The 20144-nt window shown below is 39.9% G+C and overlaps 2 protein-coding genes across 2 annotated transcripts in view; one reads left to right on the forward strand and one right to left on the reverse strand.

Moving 5' to 3' along the window:
- Positions 1-4610, forward strand: part of rpap2 (RNA polymerase II associated protein 2) — a 31586-nt gene extending 26976 nt beyond the window's left edge. Inside the window, exon 12 of the mRNA XM_036556495.1 lies at positions 4364-4610. Coding sequence (XP_036412388.1) covers positions 4364-4529 — 166 coding nt within the window. The 3' untranslated portion in view covers positions 4530-4610. The remainder of the gene's footprint in view (positions 1-4363) is intronic.
- A 1397-nt stretch (positions 4611-6007) lies between these two features.
- gfi1aa (growth factor independent 1A transcription repressor a) lies at positions 6008-19949 on the reverse strand. Its single transcript, XM_036556533.1, has 7 exons — positions 19896-19949; positions 15695-15853; positions 13550-13780; positions 12161-12516; positions 11838-11975; positions 10695-10860; positions 6008-6423 (listed from the first exon to the last, which is right to left on the reverse strand). Exons 2-7 carry the CDS (start codon positions 15804-15806, stop codon positions 6245-6247), a joined length of 1182 nt encoding a protein of 393 aa, XP_036412426.1. The 5' UTR covers positions 15807-15853; positions 19896-19949; the 3' UTR covers positions 6008-6244.
- Between the last annotated feature and the right edge of the window lie 195 nt (positions 19950-20144).

Raw genomic sequence — 20144 nt, forward strand, 5'->3', positions numbered from 1 at the left:
GTTGTCAAGTTGCTAAGGAACAGTTGCACAGTGTATTAAAAAGAAATCTGATGGAGTGACTCATGTAGACCCCAAGTTTTACTCATCATCAGATTACTGAAGTGCTTGTAAACATGTTGAGTGGATTTTCTCCAAAATCTGCTTGCCTGCAGTTATCAGATTGCATATATAAATATGTGTACATGCGTATTAACTCATAGTACATGGATGACTCTTTGACACGCAATTAGTGGCATTCATTACAATTAGCAGAGTGGTGCTGTTGTGCAATCCTGACCAAATCTTAAGGTCCTGTATTGATGAAATAGTGCTGTTATGATTATATTCTGATTTGATACATGCATTAGTGCTTTATTTTGTGATTGCATTATTTTGATCTTTAATACACCGATCAGGCATAACATTATGACCACCTCCTTGTTTCTACACTCATTGTCCATTTTATCAACTCCACTTACTATATAGGTGCACTTTGTAGTTCTACAGTTACAGACTGTAGTCCATCTGTTTCTCTGATACTTTGTTAGCCCCCTTTTACCCTGTTCTTCAGTGGTCAGGACCCCCATGGACCCTCACAGAGCAGGTACTATTTGGGTGGTGGGTCATTCTCAGCACTGCAATAACACTGACGTGGTGGTGGTGTGTTAGTGTGTGTTGTGCTGGTCTGAGTGGATCAGACACAGCAGTGCTGCTGGAGTTATTAAACACTGTGTCCACTCACTGTCCACTCTATTAGACACTCCTACCTTGTCAGTCCACCTTGTAGATGTAAAGTCAGAGACGATAGCTCATCTGCTGCTGCACAGTTTGTGTTTGGTCATCCTCTAGTCCTTCATCAGTGGTCACAGGAAGCTGCCCACAGGACGCTGTTGGCTGGATATTTATGGTTGATGGACTATTCCCAGTCCAGCAGTGACACTGAGGTGTTTAAAAACTCCAGCAGCACTGCTGTGTCTGATCCACTCAGACCAGCGCAACACACACTAACACACCACCACCACGTCAGTGTTACTGCAGTGCTGAGAATGATCCACCACCCAAATAGTACCTGCTCTGTGAGGGTCCATGGGGGTCCTGACCACTGAAGAACAGGGTAAAAGGGGGCTCACAAAGTATCAGAGAAACAGATGGACTACAGTCTGTAACTGTAGAACTACAAAGTGCACCTATATAGTAAGTGGAGCTGATAAAATGGACAATGAGCGTAGAAACAAGGAGGAGGTCATAATGTTAGGCCTGATCGGTGTAGACTTTCGTTGGATTACGTGAAGAGCCTGATTTACTAAAACAGCCACAGAGGCTCTTCAGGAGCTGTGATTGGTCAGCATGATCACAGCGCACTGTAAACAACACTGGTTGGTTAGGGGGCTCATTTGCACATTGCAGCCTTGCGTGATGTAAGTATTGTAAAAGCTCGTATCGGCTTACGGTTAACAACCAATACACCGTGCAGCCCTAGGCTTTTTTCAAGCATCAATGTCGAACACAGTGTTTACGCTCGGAAAATCTTCTCGGTTATCTCAGGTTTACTGTGTGGAAAGTCTGCCTCTTCCGTCTCATTTCGAGTAAACGTGTGAGACAGGTGCTATCTCTGACCTCTGTGATGTCTAGCACATCTTCTGGGTTTCTGTGGGTTCTTAGAAGTCAGAAAATATAGTTTCTGACATCTTCATTATTGAAATGCGTATAAGAAATTAGCTCATAAATGTTCATATCTGAAATTTCCTATTTTCTTTTTTTTTTTTCGAGCTCTGTGCACAAATCTGAAAAACTTCTCAAAGTAATCAAACCACATAGTGAGTTTTTATCACGTTTTTCTTCACGATTCAGTTATGATGTTTCTATGGTTTATGTACCAAAAACGTTTCATTTTTACACAGCCATTTTCCAGCCACTCTTTATCTCTTAGACTTAAACATGCTGTTTTGTTACTGTGCCTTACTGACTGTATACGTAAATGAGCTCTGTTCTGATAGGCTGCCTCATTTAAAAGTGGTCCATGCTGAAACACTCGTTATAACTTCAGTGAGAATAGGTGGAGATAAACCGCTGTAGACTGGATGAGCGGATGTATGTGAATGAGTTCATTTTTGTGACATCACTGAAACAGTGAAAACAGGCTGTCTCTGCAGTTTTAGTTTCCCTGAATTGACTGTTTACATCACCATTTTATTTCAAAAGGGCAAGGAAAGTTCAGTTCTCAGTGACCGTATCCCTTTAGTGATGGTACAACCACAAAATTTCATCACTTTAGTCCAGGGATCGCAACCCCAATGCTAAAAGCGCCATTTTGTCCTTTCAACAAAAATCAAGCCATCTTTGGAGCCACAACATTTTGAGTCCTTTTTACCATCTTGGCTGTAAATATGTCTCAGTATGTGCTGATGTGCTAATATAGGCAAAAAAAGTGTGAATGATTAAGTAATCAAATTCACGTTCCCTTTGACAAATCAGGTCCTCGGGCGGCGCGTTCGCTGAACAGATAACAACGCCGAGCAACACTGGAACTACGGCAAACAAAAAAGGTTCAAAAACGGTCTGTACAGCTGCTGTATTCACCCAATCGGCGACAAACAGTACAAAAAGTGTTTATCAGTACGATTGTTTACTGTTTACTCGAACTGAAAATATTATTTATTACGGAATCTCAGTTATCTCAATTGTGCCGTGTTATCTCGGGTGAATTTATATCGGGGATTGGGTGAAAACACGCGGCCGTTTAATCTTTTTTTGAACCTTTTCGCTTTCCGTAGTTCCAGTGTCGCTTGCTGTTGTTTGGTGGATGCGCCGCCTGAGGTCCCTCTTCAAAGGCAATGTCAGTTTGAGGGGAAACTGATTCGGATGAACACATAAGCTCACTCACATAAGCTCTGAGTTTTGCTGACTGTGCGACGCAGCGCCGTCGACCCAAGCAACACTAACATGCAGGGTGGAGAGGTACATGCAGGGCGTTGTAAGGAAAAAAAAATAGTACCCAAAAATATATTTTTTTTTTTACATTTAGCAGTATTTTACCATTATCTGTGTAACATATAAAACCTTATAAGACGCAGTTCACTGGTCATTTTTCAACAGTAGAGAAAACGGTGATATTTGTAGTGGAGACGTCTGGTTCCTAGTACTACAAAGGTGAACAATTTTGACTCTGAATTTCTCTAAAAAGGCGCATTTCACACCAAACCACTCTGAATGATTTTGTTTACATCTGAACGGTTGACTGATTAAGTAATTTTGCTAAATCGGTGGAGTTCCCCTTTAAAGGGCCCATATCCTACACTATTTACTGTTTATTATTGTTTGTGTTTATGTTGTAACATCTCAATTCATTTTTATATGACCAACATATGAACAACAGTTTTTGTTTCTGTTCCTTCAAGAATGTTATATGTACATGACCTCTGTTCTCATTGGCTGCCCTGTACTGTGCCTCATTCCAAGTAGTCCGGGCTGAAACACTCCTTATAACTTCAGCGTGAATGGGCGGGGCTAAACTGCTGTAGACTGAAAAGGAGGACGTATTTAAATGTGATTGCATGACATCACAAAAACAGTGAATTTAAATCGCAGCTTAGTCTCCATATATGGACTTTAACAATGTTTATAAACCACATCAGCCTCACTGATTTTGGAAAAGCAGGGGAAATTCACTTTTCCGTGATTTGGGCCCTTTAGGATTTGTAATGAATTGTAATTTAAGACCTAATTTGCGGTGACCCAAATCACAGTGTCTCAGCAGCAGCCAACGCTAGTTTGATGTACGGCCCTGTGTCGCACATGCAGCTCTGTACTATTCAATGTATGGGGTGTCTATAAACTAAAAGACCACAAACATTGAATTTAAGATCATTTAATACCTATTAATGCCTTTTACCTATTTATGGGCAGCAACTATCTTTAGTATGCTATGGGAAAATGCCACAGACCTTGTTGTCTCTTTTACTGCCCTGAGGGGAACTGTAGCTGCAGGCTAGTAACTACAAAAGCACGTAAGCTTGTGCGCGTTGAGAATGCGGCTTTGACAGGAAAGTAATCCTGGAGTAATTTTTGTTTTTGGCCAAAACCTCATAACAAAACTATCACAAAACAATGCCGCAGGCATCAAGCAATGCATTTATAACCGCTTTGTGTTATAACTTAACGGGATGTGGCTTTTAGAGCCAGCGTCGGACGTCCGGTTCCTATAACGGTGAACAATTCTGACTGATTTCTCTAGAAAGGCGCATTTCACCCAGAACCACTCTGAATGATTTTGTTCACATCTAAACCACTGAATGATTGTCATTTAGCAAAATCAACGGGGTTCCCCTTTAAAGTGTTACATTTAACTCGAGGATGCCTGGTGACTGTGCTGTGTTTTGGCCAGGTTAACGGAAGTGTCCCCGCTGCTGAAGGAGTCGATGGCCAAGGCGTCTTCCGTGGAGTACATCTCCTCCCTCATGAAGGAGCTCAGACTGACGGAGCAGGATCTACAGAGCCTCGTACAGCTCTTCAAACCCAGCAGACACACATCCTCCACACACCCACACTAAATCAAGCAGTGCTGAATTCAATTGATTGAAATATGTTGATCTGTTCCATATGAATAAAATGATTTATTAATATCATGTCGACATCATTTTTGGACATAATGACACTTTTTTTTTTGCTCCATGTGAAAACACCTGCTGCTCTTTATATTGTGTGAACATTTCATATAAATGGACCAATATAAGTAAAATTTCAAAACTACAAAAAAAGTCAAATATAAAACAAATTAAAAATGGAGAATTGAAAATGAACAAAAAAGCGCTCAGAAGCCTCAACAACTAGATGTAATATCAGATATCAGAAGTGTTCAGTGAGTCACTCTTTACCTTTATTATAGTTTCCATTCTTTTCAGGAGTCTCGCTTTCAGTTTCTCAAAGAATCTGCAGAAACACCTCCACAGTTCAGTCTCAGAAGCTGGTTGATCATTTTCAGAAGTGATCAAACACATTCAGTGATGTTGAGGTCTGGACTCTGCGGTGGTCAGTCCATCGTTCAGCTTCTTTGTTTGATGTGTCCGTCTCCTTTTCTCAGTGAGGTTCTTCTTGACAGCTACACATCCTTTCAGACCCACAGCGCTGAGTCGTCTTCTCACAGTGGAAGGATGGACAGAAACACCTGTGGATGTTTTCAGATCTGAAGCAGCTTGATTTTCTCCTCTCTCTCAGAGATGAAAGCTTTAAGTGCTGTTTATCTGATGGGGGCAGTTTTGGTGTCTACCAGGTCTTCCAGGTGGTTGTTAGGAGGAACATTTTCTCTCTAGCTTTTAATCATTTGTTGAACATTTTTTTCCACTTTGACTTTTGACACCTTCCTTATACAAATGGATAATCACACATATATATATATATATATATATAAAATGAATAATGTAATGAATATGTGTATATATATATATATATAATGTGTGTGTGTGTATATATGTATATATATGCACTACTTATTGGCTGTTTTGACTCAAAATGATATGAAACCATAGGTGAAATTTTGCCTTATAAGCAGCTGTGCATGATGTCAATCAGAATCCATTGGTGATCATTTCAGCAAAGGTTATTTCTATGTAGTATGTACAGTCTTGCAAAAGTTTGGGAACACCTGGTAAAATAAACAGTAATTGTATTGTGCATTCAAATGTGCAGAGGGGTGTTCTCTGTAGAGGGTATAAAAATGTTATTTCCACTTAGAAAATCAGCAAAACATGGAATTTGACCCATATTGTCTTCCCCGTTTCAAAACCTTGTATCTCTACCAGGAGAAGGGAAAAACATACTTTTAATGCAAGTCAATGGAACCAGAATTTTTTTCCAGGTCACTTTTGGCCATTTCTTTCAGACCATTCATCATGAAATGTATACTCAATGTAAAGGTCAACAGGCATATTTAAATTATGTCACACCAAAAATGGAGATACAAGCTTTTGTTCCGACAGCAGTGATGCATCCCAACGACGTACATGACTGAATGATTTTATTGAATACGTTTATTTCCATGTTTTGCCTAATTTTAAAAAGTCTAACTCGTGTATGTGATTTTTGTAGAAATATGAGCAAACATTCAACATTCAGAGACATGAAATTAAATTAAGAAGAAAGTCACATAAAGTCTTGTCCATGGTGAAAGTGGAGATCAGGAGTATGTCCGTCCGTGGACGTCTACACGTCTGCATCCTGATAGTGTTTTCTGTGTAAAGCGTGAGTCTCTTAAGCCTGTGAGCTGTTCTTATTTGAGACCGTGCTGTGCCTCTCTGTGCCTCCTCAGGTCCACTTTGCGCTGGAAGCCTTTAGCGCACAGATCGCAGCCGAACGGCTTGAAGCCTGTGTGTTTGCGGCTGTGTGTGATGAGGTTGGAGCTCTGGCTGAACGCTTTCCCACACACCTGACATTTATGGGGCTTTTCACCTGGAAATACAGGAAAGAGAGGCGTGTTTATCAGTATATTCAGCTAAAACACAAACAATTACACACAAACATGCTCACACTATAAAAATGATCAAGATTTTTTTTTTATGGTTTTAACAAAAGAGCTAATAAGTTGGTTGCTTTAAAAGGTCCATATCTTTCATTTTTTTATTTTACCTTTTCCCTGAGGTCCATTTATATCTTTCGGGTGGGTTGATTTACCAAAAAACAGTCATAATTCATTTTCACATGGTTAATTTCCAATCTTTGTTTATCTCCTATGATTATAAACACACCAGTCTCTTACTAAGTGCCGATACGCTGGTAAAAAAAAATACACTGGTAAAAGTTGAAGTAGGTAAAAAGTGAAGTATTTAAAAATTCCATTGTTGTTAATTGGATGTTCGCAACCATGACGTTAAGCAAGGTTTCGTACCCCTATTTTGAAAAATAATGGTTTGTGCGAGACTTGCATGCGTCATCTGCAAAATTTATTTATTTATTTATTTAATTATTTATTTATGTGTGTGTGTGGGGGTGTAAAGCATACGCCAAAAATGTTTTTGACCCAACGAGACTGAAGTGAGCAGATATGTAGAAAAGCGCAGATATATATTTCAAGGGATCAGCTGCTCCTCAACTCAGCCACGTTTACATGAAGCCTAATAATCCATTAATAATCCGACTAATGGCTCAATCGGAATAGAATACGTCCATGTAAACACCTCAGTCGGAATGGACTAGCCCGATTGAGGCCATTCGGAATATAGTTTCTTTTTGATTGATTGTAAGATTGTAAATAATCTGTTAAAAAGAAGAATAATATCCGTGTAAACGCCTGTATCTGATTACATTCCCTATCGGAAAGCTTAAGTATGTTCTGATCATGTTCGTCACGTCATAGTGAAAGTTTATACCGTTCAACATGGTGGAGCAGAAACTGGTCTGCAGAGGAGACGAAGTTTATGCTCTGATCTTTAAAAGACGGCGGTGGGACGGACGTCCATCTTATGTGTCTCAGAACACGACGTCTTCCTCTCGGCCTTCTTTAATAAGGACATGTGAAGGACGTTTTCCTGAGTCTGACATCATTTTAAAGTAATTAAAAACACAAGCGCTGCTCACTGCTGCTCATCTCACTCTGACTGGACTCACATGATGCCCGTTGTTATGGTAATATCTACACTAAGCGGTTCTCTACAAATGCACGTCATTTTGGATCAGATTACTTGTAGTGAGCATGTAAACTGAGATTTTCCATCAGATTGTTGAGTAGAGTGAGAATAAACACCTCAGTCTTAATCTGTAATCAGAATGTATTTAATCAGATTGGCAAAAATCTTTGCATATAAACGCAGCCAATGTTGCTATACTAAAGTGAGGAAGAGTTCCATGATATGGGCCCTTTAAATGTTGACTTGATTGAAAACAACACAAGATGAACCTGAACTGGGGAACCTGGAATTATTTAATTTAAGAGAAAATCTTTTAATTTTACATAATGATTTTTAATCAGTATTAAAATTGCAGTTGTTCAGCCGATCGTCATGACTCAACTCTCCTCAGCGAAGTGGAAGATGACGTGGCAGAAATTATGGGGGGGCACTGGCCACCTCACCCACCCCTTTAAAACCACACATGCCACACAGTTTTCAGTGCTTTGAGGGGGGAATATGCACTTCTAAAGTAAAATATGAGGTACAGTTTACCTCCCAGGGGCTCCAGGGGCACAGAAGGAACCCAAAACAGCTTTTATGAATGCTAATATCCTGCTAATGCAGCACAGCAACATTCAATCTTACGTTATGGTGAAACCTAAAGTGACAGAAGCTCATCTACTGGGACTATTTTACTGCTCCACACTTACTTGATTGCTATGCATAGTGTGATGTGTTTCTATCTAGCTATGAAGCTAATATGTAAATAAAATGTTTATGCTAAAAATGACTTGCTATATAGAAATCTGTCATTTATAATAAAAAATCTTTTTTTTTAAATGGTTTTTGTCCATTTTGAACACAAAACAGTATGCAGTTCTAGGCCTCATATCATAGAAGCCTATATGATTTTTATATTTAAGTTCATGCTGCTAGAAACACAACACAATATCAATATTGTAGCATTCCTGCACAAAAATCCTCAATGAACCCTTTTATTCTAGATCTCCTAGATATGGGCAAGTCCAGTTTGAAATCAGAGTGAAACTTAAGCCATTTTCTCGTCTCAGAAATTTGTCTCCTGAGAAATAAAACTCAGATTTTCTCGCTTTGATTGAAATGTTGTCACATATGTGGCTTAACTCATTTGTGTCTGACTCATTTCAGCCCAGTCTGAGCTGAGTAATATCTCCATAAGAAAAGTGTGAGATCTCATCGGTTCATTATGTAGCGCTGTTCCAGATCACAGAACTCTCTCAGGAGTCTCTCACTGTAGGAGGAGAACTCATGCTTTGCCCATTCATCACCAGAACTTCTCACAGTGAAATGCTGATCTCCTCTTTTCTCCTGAGGGGAGGGTTCAGGAGAGAGAGGACTGAGAAATCAGTGATTCTTCATTAATACAACACGGAGATCTGCTTTTCTGGCTTTCACTGACCAGATTGCTCTGAAAGTTGGGAAAGCTGGGAAGAGGAAGTTAGCAGTGTTGCTGGCTAATGAGTAATACGGTAATGTCTTTCTTGAGGTATCTTACGTAATGTATAGTGGGCTGACATCATTATCTGGCTTAAGTAATTAAAAACTCACTGAGTGGTGGAGCTGCGGCTTATAGTCAGCAAACTTCTCAGAAAACCAGGTTAGAAAAGAGAAGTTAGCAGCGCCGCTAGACTCTGAGTAATGGAGAGGGTTAGGCTAATTTGTTTCCTTTCCTATTTGCGTATGGTCTGAGTGAAGTCATACCTGCCTCAAATCATTTAAAACTCATTCTTTGGTCACTGCCTGTTGTGGGCTGTAGTGACCAGATTTCTCAGAAATGAAGTTATAAAAGAGGAGTTAGCAGCGTTGTTAGCCACTGAGTAATGTTATGCTTATGTTTTTACGTAAGCTGCCTTTTGTGCCCTCAGAGTGACATCACATCTGACTCAACTGTAAACTTGTTCATGCTGGTGCCACGTTTACATGCACTAATAACCTGATAACTGCAGAAAGATTTTGTCAGTGATTTGTTCTATTGGTTCAAAGCGTTTATACGCGTTTGGGTTATCAGATAATGGAGCAACTCTACACGAGTCAGGCATTAATCGGATTTCTGCTTTATAACCGGCCAATAAACTCATAGAATAAGACGCGATGCAAACTTTGTGTAAAACTCAAACTTCGCAGCTTATTTTAAAACATCAACTCACTTTAACGGAAAATATGAATACACATCTTCTAGATCCCATGTATCAAACAAAAGGCCTGCAGGCCAAGTCAGGCCTGTGGCACAATCCATTTCACCATGAGCTGCACTACAGTTTCCAGCATGCACTGCAACGTAATGTGTGCTCCCACCCCTTCCCCAGCAACAATCTATGGGACAGCACCACAAAAACAAAACAAAACCAAAAAACATGCCAGCTGTCCAGTTCAAGCAAATGGGCAGTTTTAATAAACCTGCTGTACACTGGGGACGTTTGAAGAGGTTTAACAGTTACTTGCAGATAATGTAGTCTATTTTTTTTATATAAAACATTTTGTTTTTATTTAAAATTATTTTTGAATCAGTAGTATTCAGTCCCTATTTTGCTGTTGTAGTTTTGGCATATTTTGAAGTAACAATGACCAGTTTGGGTCGTGGCAAAATGTTAAGTAAAAATAAAGTAAAAACACAGATTTGTAGAGATATTTTAATACGGCCTTTTTAGTGGTTGAGTTTGACACCCCAGGTCTAGAAGATGAAGAATATTCAAATTCCGCATTTTGTCAAGCATGTAGTCGGTTTTAGCGTCACTCCAAAAGTGTTTTGTTGCATCTCGCAGGTGCTGTGTTAAACGCTTCTTGCTGTTTTTTAGGACAGGGCTCAGTTTTCACACATTCACAGAGAAGTGAAAGAAATCAGAGTAAGAGTACACATGCACTGAAAAACCCCATTACTGAGCTCAAATCCAGCTCCTGTGTCGGAATTCTTAATCGGATTTCTAGGTCTTAATCCGATTTAAGAAATTGGAGTGTGCTGTTTACATGACCACTTGAATAATCAAGACAACTGCTGAATCTGATAATGATCAGATTATTATGTGCATGTAAACTCACTCATTGTGACTTCAGATGTAATTTTTCACATTTTTTTACCTGTGTGTATAAATGTATGTTTCTTCATATCTGATTTCTGGTGGAATCTCTTGCCGCAGTACGGACATGCGAACGGCCGAGTGTCCGAGTGGATCAGCACGTGCGTGGACAGAGTTGAGGACCTCTTAAAGCTTTTCCCGCAAATTTTGCAGCTGAAAATCCTCTCCTATCAAAATAAATAGAGAAATCATTTTAAATGAATATATACATACATAAATTAATACACGGAAATATTAGATGTACAACACACAGAAACCTAAATAAAAAGAATACATGACATAATATAAAATATTATAACAAATATACATTTAAATAATATTAATCAATAAATAAATGTAAAGTAGTATGATAAATGAACGCTTAATTCATTAATACAATTAATGTATAAACGTATTATGATTCATTTATGTTTAATTAATATGCTTATTATATCATTGCTGTGCAAAGAAAAACAAGTATCTCCGAATGTTCTTTACTTTTAAAGTAAGTTAATGTAAAGAGATTTTACTCCAAGCAACTTTGGAGCATTTCTATTGTTACGTTCATCATGAAACTTTCACGCAATGTAAAGGGCAGAAAATCACAAAATTTGAGATAATTAATGTTTTTTGGACAGCGACAATATTTTAATGACACATTAATCCCATGCTTTATTAATTCCGACAAAAAAATCCAATTGACATATTTTTCCACTCACCCCAGATACAGATAATCAGCCAAGACAGGTTTGGTCTCCAAATTTTGCTTCTTTAATTTAGCTCTGGAGCTACAAGGCTAACGCTACTAACACACTGCGCCAATAGTCACCCAAATGTCTTCCGTAAAGACATCCCCAAAACTTCTCTCAAACCACTTCCAGCTCTTCATTAAGGTGGTGCAGACTTGTTGATGTGGTTTAGGACACAGTATGATTTACTGGGAACTATAAAAATGGACCCAGATGCTGTTTGAGTGGTTTGAGAGAACTTTTGTTGATGTATTTCTAGAAACAATTTGGGTGACTATTGACTTCTAGTGTTTGTTAGCTACATTAGCCACACAGCTAAACTAAAGAAGCAAAATTTGGACACAAAACGTCTTATCTGTCTGACCACTTCTGGGATAAATTCGATTTTTCGCTGAACCCCTTATTTAACTCTGTACCTGTGAGTGGACGGCTCTGTGCTGTTCCAGACTGACCGCGTGGCCGAATGTTTTTCCACACGTCTCACAGGCGAAGGGTCTCGAGCCACTGTGGGACCGCCGTACGTGCACCTCTAGACCATGGGGGGTGGAAAACACCTGCAGAACGATATAGAACCAACAGTGTATCACCCAAAAACGTATGAAAGTAATATTAAAGTTTTTCAGTTGATGAGAGTCTTGATCTGTCCACTGTTCATTAGAGTTAAACTGACCTAATCAGGGAAAACATATGAATAGATACTGTAAATCACTGTAAAGTAAAAGTGATTTGTAAACCTTACCTTGGTACATTTTATACACTTGTAAGAGCCGTTCAGCTGAAGTCGTGTGTACAGGAGATCAGGCTGCGGTTCGGTCTCAGAGACATCAGCAATGGCCTTAAAGTCAGAGTAATATCCCCTTGTGCGATTGTCCAGTAGACTCAGTGTGCTGTATTTGTGGCAGTATCCCCCACTGGAGGGCTGTTCAGTGGAAAGAGCCTCAGTCTTTCTATCTGATCCTCTGTAAATGCCCATAGGAACCCGATGGAAAGGCGAAATGAAGCGCCTGAGCTCGGATCTGGCCCAAGCAGACGGACGGTAGGTCATGTCAAAAGGTTGGAGGTCATCCGGTGATGAGACAGGACATTCTTCTACATCTGTTCAAAGAATATTGGCTTTATTATTCATAATGCTCTTGGTTTAATGTAATCAGCCAAGATATCTTTGGTGTCTTCTTTAGTTCTGGACTGGAGCTTTGAGGCTAATGCAGCTAACACAGCTAAAATGTAATGTAAGCATACGAATTAGCATTATACAACCTGCATGCCTGAGCATCACACACTCACCTCAAACCGTGAACATGCTAATATGATTTCTGACACTGTGTGACTGTCAGTGGGGAACCTCAGGGGCTTCAAAGCCTCCAGAGAAGGCCTAGTGATTTCTGGGAACTAAAAATGCATGTCTGTATTTTTTTTTTTTATTCATTTTTATTTACTGTGTTATAGTAATACTCTTGTTTCACTGTTAAGTTTAGGTTAAAAACAAAATAGTTCCAATCTTGAGAAGCCCAATGTAAAATTATACAATCAGGATGTCTTTTACAACTTTCAACTGTCTGTTTAATCTAGAACAACCCAAAAATGCCCATATGCACCAGCATTAGCTTAGTGCTAACATACTACTGGAAATCCCATATAGGCGCTAGCAGAAATGAACATTTAAGGCCTGAACTGAAGGCCTATCTCTAATAGTTATGGTTCCACTGCTTACGGTTATCCACGAAAAATGGCTAAAGGTATGCTGCATAGCTAAAAACAGCACTAGTCACCTCAGCTTTGTCCATTCTTTTGTCCATTTGTTCAGATAACGTTCATGTCATGATGTATGTTGATGATTTAGTTATACAGTTTGCCTAAAGATTTGTGGGATATGAGCTTCCACTACTTCTGAGCTACATTGCGCTCCAATGCAAAACGTCAGCCACCACGCAGGTCTTGACTGATTGACTACATTTACAAGGCATAAATCTGACTTACTGTTGTTTTAACTTACTATTTGGATTTCAATGCCTGTCATATTCTAAGGCAACATATTAATGTCATAATCTAAGGAAACAACAAATCATTTCCTTACAGTGCAGTGTGAAAATGAACCCGGCACTAACTGACAGGATTAAAATATTTGCACCTGGAGATGCAGACGACTCCTCCTCATGGTCCGAAGGTCGGTCACAGACACTGTCTCCACAGCTGAGGGATCTCCACGACTCCTCTTGGTCTGAAGGTCGGTCACACACACTTCCTCCACAGCTGAGAGGGGAGTGCTGAGCGCAGTTCTCCGCTGTGTGGACAGCGCTGCCCTCAGGTGAGCACCTGCCTGCATCCTCACAGCACTGGGACACATTTCCTGCTTGGATTTCTGCACAGGAACAACCAGGAGAAGGTTACTTTTGTTTGTAACTGTTTTATGTTCCCAAAATAGCCCTAATTCTGTTTTAACATGAGCATTTTCAACCTCACTTTAATTAAACAGGCTGTTTTTGCTATCGTGCCTTTAAAACTCATTAGTAAATGACCTGTATTCTGACTGTGATTAGGTGTCTTGTATTGTGCAGAACAAGCTTTCAGTTGGTTAAATTTAGACTAAAATGTTCAGTGAATTAAACTTCAGCCGCTCCTTTTGGATGTGTGGATCTGTGAAAGGCTGCAATGATCCATTTGCTTCCTGACAGCCACAAACAGCACAGCGTTTAATCGTTTTCTCCACATCTTCTGTTCTGATAACTCTCTGTCTACAGACTGTCTGCAGGTACAACACTCCACATTACTTCAATGGGACCTGGTGGGGCAAAGCTGCTGTAGGCTGAATGAGTGGGACTAAACTGCTGTAGGCCGAGTGGGTGGGACTAAACTGATGTAGGCTGAATGGGTGGGGCTAAACTGCTGTAGGCTGAGTGGGTGGGACTAAACTGCTGTAGGCTGAGTGGGTGGGACTAAACTGCTATAGGCTGAATGGGTGGGACTAAACTGCTGTAGGCCGAGTGGGTGGGACTAAACTGCTGTAAGCAGAGTGGGTGGGACTAAACTGCTGTAAGCAGAGTGGGTGGGACTAAACTGCTGTAGGCTGAGTGGGTGGGACTAAACTGCTGTAGGCCGAGTGGGTGGGACTAAACTGCTGTAGGCCAAGTGGGTGGGACTAAACAGCTGTAGGCCCAATGGGTGGGACTAAACTGCTGTAGGCCGAGTGGGTGGGACTAAACTGCTGTAGGCTGAATGGGTGGGACTGAACTGCTGTAAGCAGAGTGGGTGGGACTAAACTGCTGTAAGCAGAGTGGGTGGGACTAAACTGATGTAGGCTAATTGGGTGGGACTAAACTGCTGTAAGTAGAGTGGGTGGGACTAAACTGCTGTAGGCTGAGTAAGTGGGACCAAACTGCTGTAAGCCGAGTGGGTGGGACTAAACTGCTGTAGGCTGAGTGGGTGGGACTAAACTGCTGTAGGCCTAATGGGTGGGACTAAACTGCTGTAAGCAGAGTGGGTGGGACTAAACTGCTGTAGGCCGAGTAGGTGGGCCCAAACTGCTGTAGGCCGAGTGGGTGGGACTAAACTGCTGTAGGCAGAGTGGGTGGGACTAAACTGATGTAGGCTGAGTGGGTGGGACTAAACTGCTGTAAGCAGAGTGGGTGGGACTAAACTGCTGTAGGCTGAGTAAGTGGGACCAAACTGCTGTAGGCCGAGTGGGTGGGACTAAACTGCTGTAGGCTGAGTAGGTGGGACCAAACTGCTGTAGGCCGAGTGGGTGGGACTAAACTGCTGTACGCTGAATGGGTGGGGCTAAACTGCTGTAGGCCTAATGGGTGGGACCAAACTGCTGTAGGCCGAGTGGGTGGGACTAAACTGCTGTAGGCTGAATGGGTGGGGCTAAACTGCTGTAGGCCTAATGGGTGGGACCAAACTGCTGTAAGCAGAGTGGGTGGGACTAAACTGCTGTAGGCTGAATGGGTGGGGCTAAACTGCTGTAGCTGAATGGGTGGGGCTAAACTGCTGTAGCTGAATGGGTGGGGCTAAACTGCTGTAGGCTGAATGGGTGGGACTAAACTGCTGTAGGCTGAATGGTGGGACTAAACTGCTGTAGCTGAATGGGTGGGGCTTAACTGCTGTAGCTGAATGGGTGGGGCTAAACTGCTGTAGGCTGAATGGGTGGGACTAAATGGCTGTAGCTGAATGGGCGGGGCTAAACTGCTGTAGGCTGAATGGGTGGGACTAAATGGCTGTAGCTGAATGGGCGGGGCTAAACTGCTGTAAAAGGAAAACCAGTGTTCATATACAGTACCTGTGCATGAGTATGTTATAAGTGTATGGAGCTGGATGTGGTCATCCTCCAAGCTGCGGGGCTGGTGGTAGCTGTGTGCCCGTTTACTCTTCACCAAAAACGACCTTGGCATGATGGTCACTCTCAGGGTCAAAGGTCACTACCACAGGCCTTCAGGAGCTGTGTTGTTTGATTGGGGAGATTAAAAAAACAATTTATCACCAAACCGCAGCCTGTGGGCATTTTTATAAACACAGCCATGTGCATGTAAATGGGTCACATGACGTAATTCACCACATCCATAAAACCTGAAGCCCTGCGTCGTGGATCTGGTGTGAGCTGAAATAAATTCCCCTGAGCTCACCCTGGTTTGCAGTTTCTCTGTTTGGAAACCTGACCAGTTCTCCTGGAGTATCAGAGAAACATTATCGCCTCCGCATCAGTGATGCAGAGACACAACCAAAACTGCATGTAACAGCCTGCTGGCGTGGCCGAAAGCATCCTGGTACTGTCCAGATAATTGTTTATTAATATGTGCAGGTCAAGAATATATATATATATATATATCGCTGCTGTCAAAACCTTGTATCTCCAAAATGGTAACTTTACAAAAGAAGGAAAAAACATACTTTACTTTGAATGTAAGTCAATAGAACCAGACTTCTTTCTAGGCAATTGGTGAAATTTACACGCAATATAAAGAGTAACAGGTACTTTCAAATTCTGCCAAAAACTGAAAAATGGAGACTTTTGACACCTTCCTTATTCAAATGAATAATCATATATATATATATATATATATATATATATATATATATATATATATATATGTGTGTGTGTGTGTGTGTGTGTGTGTGTGTGTGTGTTATATGTGTGTATATATATATATATATATATGTGTGTGTGTGTGTGTGTGTGTGTGTGTTATATGTGTGTATATATATATATATATATATTTATATATACACCTGATGATAGAATAATCTGGAAATACCAGCAGCTTGTAATAACATAGATTTACATGAACTTACACTGGAACTTAAGAATCTTTTTCAGTTCTCCTTTTTCAGTTACTATTTTAGAGCTACAAGATATGTGCAATATTTATATATATATAAAACGTCATAGAACACCATTCAAAGGTATAGACGTGCTTTGATTGAGTATTTTTTCATTTTAAAGGCATTCTGATGTACACATTCACACATTTTGGCTTAAATGACAGAAATGCCTGCGTATGAATATATTTCAAACAAGTATTTTCCTTTTGCAGTGCCTCCAAAAAGCAAACCAGGTCTCAGCATATGTTGAACCTCATCAGTTCTGTTGAAGCATTCTAAGTGGCTCCTCATCAAGGTGTCTGAGATTATGCAGGGTGCATAAAATTGAGATCAAGGCAAAACAGGCTACTTTTAAGAACCTAAAACATGAGACAATTCTGTTTCATTTTTTCAATGGTCAATCAAACGATGTTATATCATAGTTTGATGTCTTTGATCACTTTTTATCTTAAATGAATAAAACAGGTCTGTCTAAACGTCTGTGCTTTTGATTGGTATTGGAATAAATACAAATAAGCAAATAAACAATCCCAGTAATTACAGTTACCATCACCTGACCAATCCTTCATTACATTAAATCAGGCGCTGCTGATGGAACTGAACAAATCCATGTGAGGATCCATGTCAGGAACCAAACCTGTGTTTGTGTTTTATGTTTATTTTTGTATATATTCTAATGTTTTTCTTACATTTTACTGGCAAAACCACACAATAAATAGTTTTATACATTTTACTCAGCGTCTATGACTTCTAAAAAGCTTCTATCTAGAACCTTTTTAAAAATGGTTCTGTAAAGCACAAAAAGAGGGTTCTTCTTTTGCTTCAAGCTTGACATCGCAACATGTAATTCTCTATTTCAGAGGGTAAAATCATAGAGTACACTCTTAAAAGATGGTTCTTTAGTAAAGAGTTCTATATAGAACATCTCATGCTTGACATCGTAACAATAGAAGAACCTTTTTTGGTGCTTTACGAAACCATTTTCAAAAAGCTTCTATATAGAACCATATGCAACACGTTCTCCACCAATCCGAGGAACCATTTAACCATGCAGAGAATCATTTAAGCATGAGGTGCTCTATATAGAACTCATGGTTCTAAAAAGAACCATCCTCTTTACTAAAGAACCCTTGATGAGCCATCTTTTTTAGAGTGTAGTCTATGGTTTTACCCTCTGAAATAGAGAATTGCATCATCTATTGCCACCATAACTGTGTATTAAAGTAATACGTAAAGCAGTATAAGAACCCAAAGATCCTATCAGTCAAATATGTTCTAAAATTCTGGGCTACAAGTTTAGGGATAATGACGCCGAGCGCCTAGAAGCTCCCTGTGCTGGTCATATGCAGCAGGTTTTAACCTCGTCCCCATAAAATCATTGCCCGCGTGCTGAGCTCAAGGTCTGACAGCAAGATAGAAGGGATTTCAATCAATGTGGGAAAAAGTTGAGCACAGCAGCTGTGAGCACTGAACCACACGAACTGCAGCAGCACAGAGAACATGCAGCACAATCTGCACGGCTGAATTAACATCTGTGATGAATGGACACCTGTAGAGCTAATTTAATACCTGAACTTTTGAAGTAGGACCTGCAGCGCTCACTGCTGTTCAGCTGGACAGACAGTAAACGCTGCACGTATGTTTGATTTGTTAGAATTAAAGGCTAAGATGGTGAATTCTGTGACAACAAAACACAAAAAGAGCTGTAAGTTGTAAGTGTAAAAGTATGAATTATGTACGAATAAAACACTGTAAGACTGATTACTGAAATAATAAAACACTGTAAGACTGAATTTTACATGTATAAAACACTGTAAACTGAGAATAAACCACTGTATGTTGAAATTATATATGAATAAAACACTTTAAGACTGAATTTTATATGTATAAAACACTGTAAGACTGAATTCTATATGAATAAAACACTGTAAGACTGAATTCTATATGAATAAAACACTGTAAGACTGAATTCTATATGAATAAAACACTGTAAGACTGAATTTTATATGACAAACACTGTAAGACTGAATTCTATATGAATAAAACACTGTAAGACTGAATTCTATATGAGTAAAACACTGTAAGACTGAATTCTGTAAGTAAAACACTGTCAGACTGAATTTTATATGACTAAAACACCGCAAGACTGAATTCTATGAATAAAACACTGTAAGACTGAATTCCATATGAATAAAACACTGCAAGACTGAATTCTATATGAATAAAACACTGTAAGACTGAATTCTATATGAGTAAAACACTGTCAGACTGAATTCTATATGAATAAAACACTGTCAGACTGAATTCTATATGAGTAAAACACTGTAAGACTGAATTCTGTAAGTAAAACACTGTAAGACTGAATTCTATATGAATAAAACACTGCAAGACTGAATTCTATATGAATAAAACACTAAGACTGAATTCCATATGAATAAAACACTGCAAGACTGAATTCTATATGAGTAAAACACTGTAAGACTGAATTCTATATGAATAAAACACTGCAAGACTGAATTCTATATGAGTAAAACACTGTCAGACTGAATTCCATATGAATAAAACACTGCAAGACTGAATTCTATATGAGTAAAACACTGTAAGACTGAATTCTATATGAATAAAACACTGCAAGACTGAATTCCATGTGAATAAAACTTTAAGACTGAAAAGAGTGACAACAAGCCAGAATGAAAGCTGCTGTGTAGATCAAGATTTAGCTGTATCTTGTAACTGTTCTGGAAATAATGTACGTAAAGCAGCCAGTAAAGCCCATTAAACGAAAACTGAACTGAACTGAGATTCGACTGTGTACGTGTTGAAAAGTTGCCATTTCAACATCAAAACCTTTCTAGGCGTAACAAAACATCCAAACGTAAACAGTTCTGAACACGTCGTCATTTATAGCCTCTATTTTTTATGTTTCATAGCGAATTAGTGCTGATCTGTTCAGCAAAACGAGAGCGTGGACAGACTGGAAACCCACAGTCAGTGATTCCTCTCTACAGCTGCAGCAGCACAGACATCACAGACTCCACAGCGCATTAAGAAACAGCACATTAAAGAAGTGAGTTAAAGTCCAAAGAAGCCAAACAAGCCACAGTTAACACAGTGCTTTAAGCTCCACAGCTGAGTTTTATGATGTGTGTGTGTGTACTGACCTGTTGCTCTCTCTCTCTGTGTCTCTCTCTCTGTGTCTCTCGCTCTCTCTCACTCTCTCTCGCTCTCTCTCGCTCTCTCTCGCTCTCTCTCGCTCCCTGCTGCTCTCTCTGAAAGTGTAACTGCAGTGAAGCTCCGCTCCTTAAATAAGACCGTCCACTTCCTGCAGGTGAGCAGCAGCAGCCCCCTCACAGCAGGACGGCGCACAGCACAGGTAAATCTGCCTCTACAGCTGCACTGACGAGATTATT

The sequence above is a fragment of the Colossoma macropomum genome, unplaced genomic scaffold, assembly GCF_904425465.1.
Source record: "Colossoma macropomum unplaced genomic scaffold, Colossoma_macropomum, whole genome shotgun sequence".
NCBI lineage: Eukaryota > Metazoa > Chordata > Actinopteri > Characiformes > Serrasalmidae > Colossoma > Colossoma macropomum.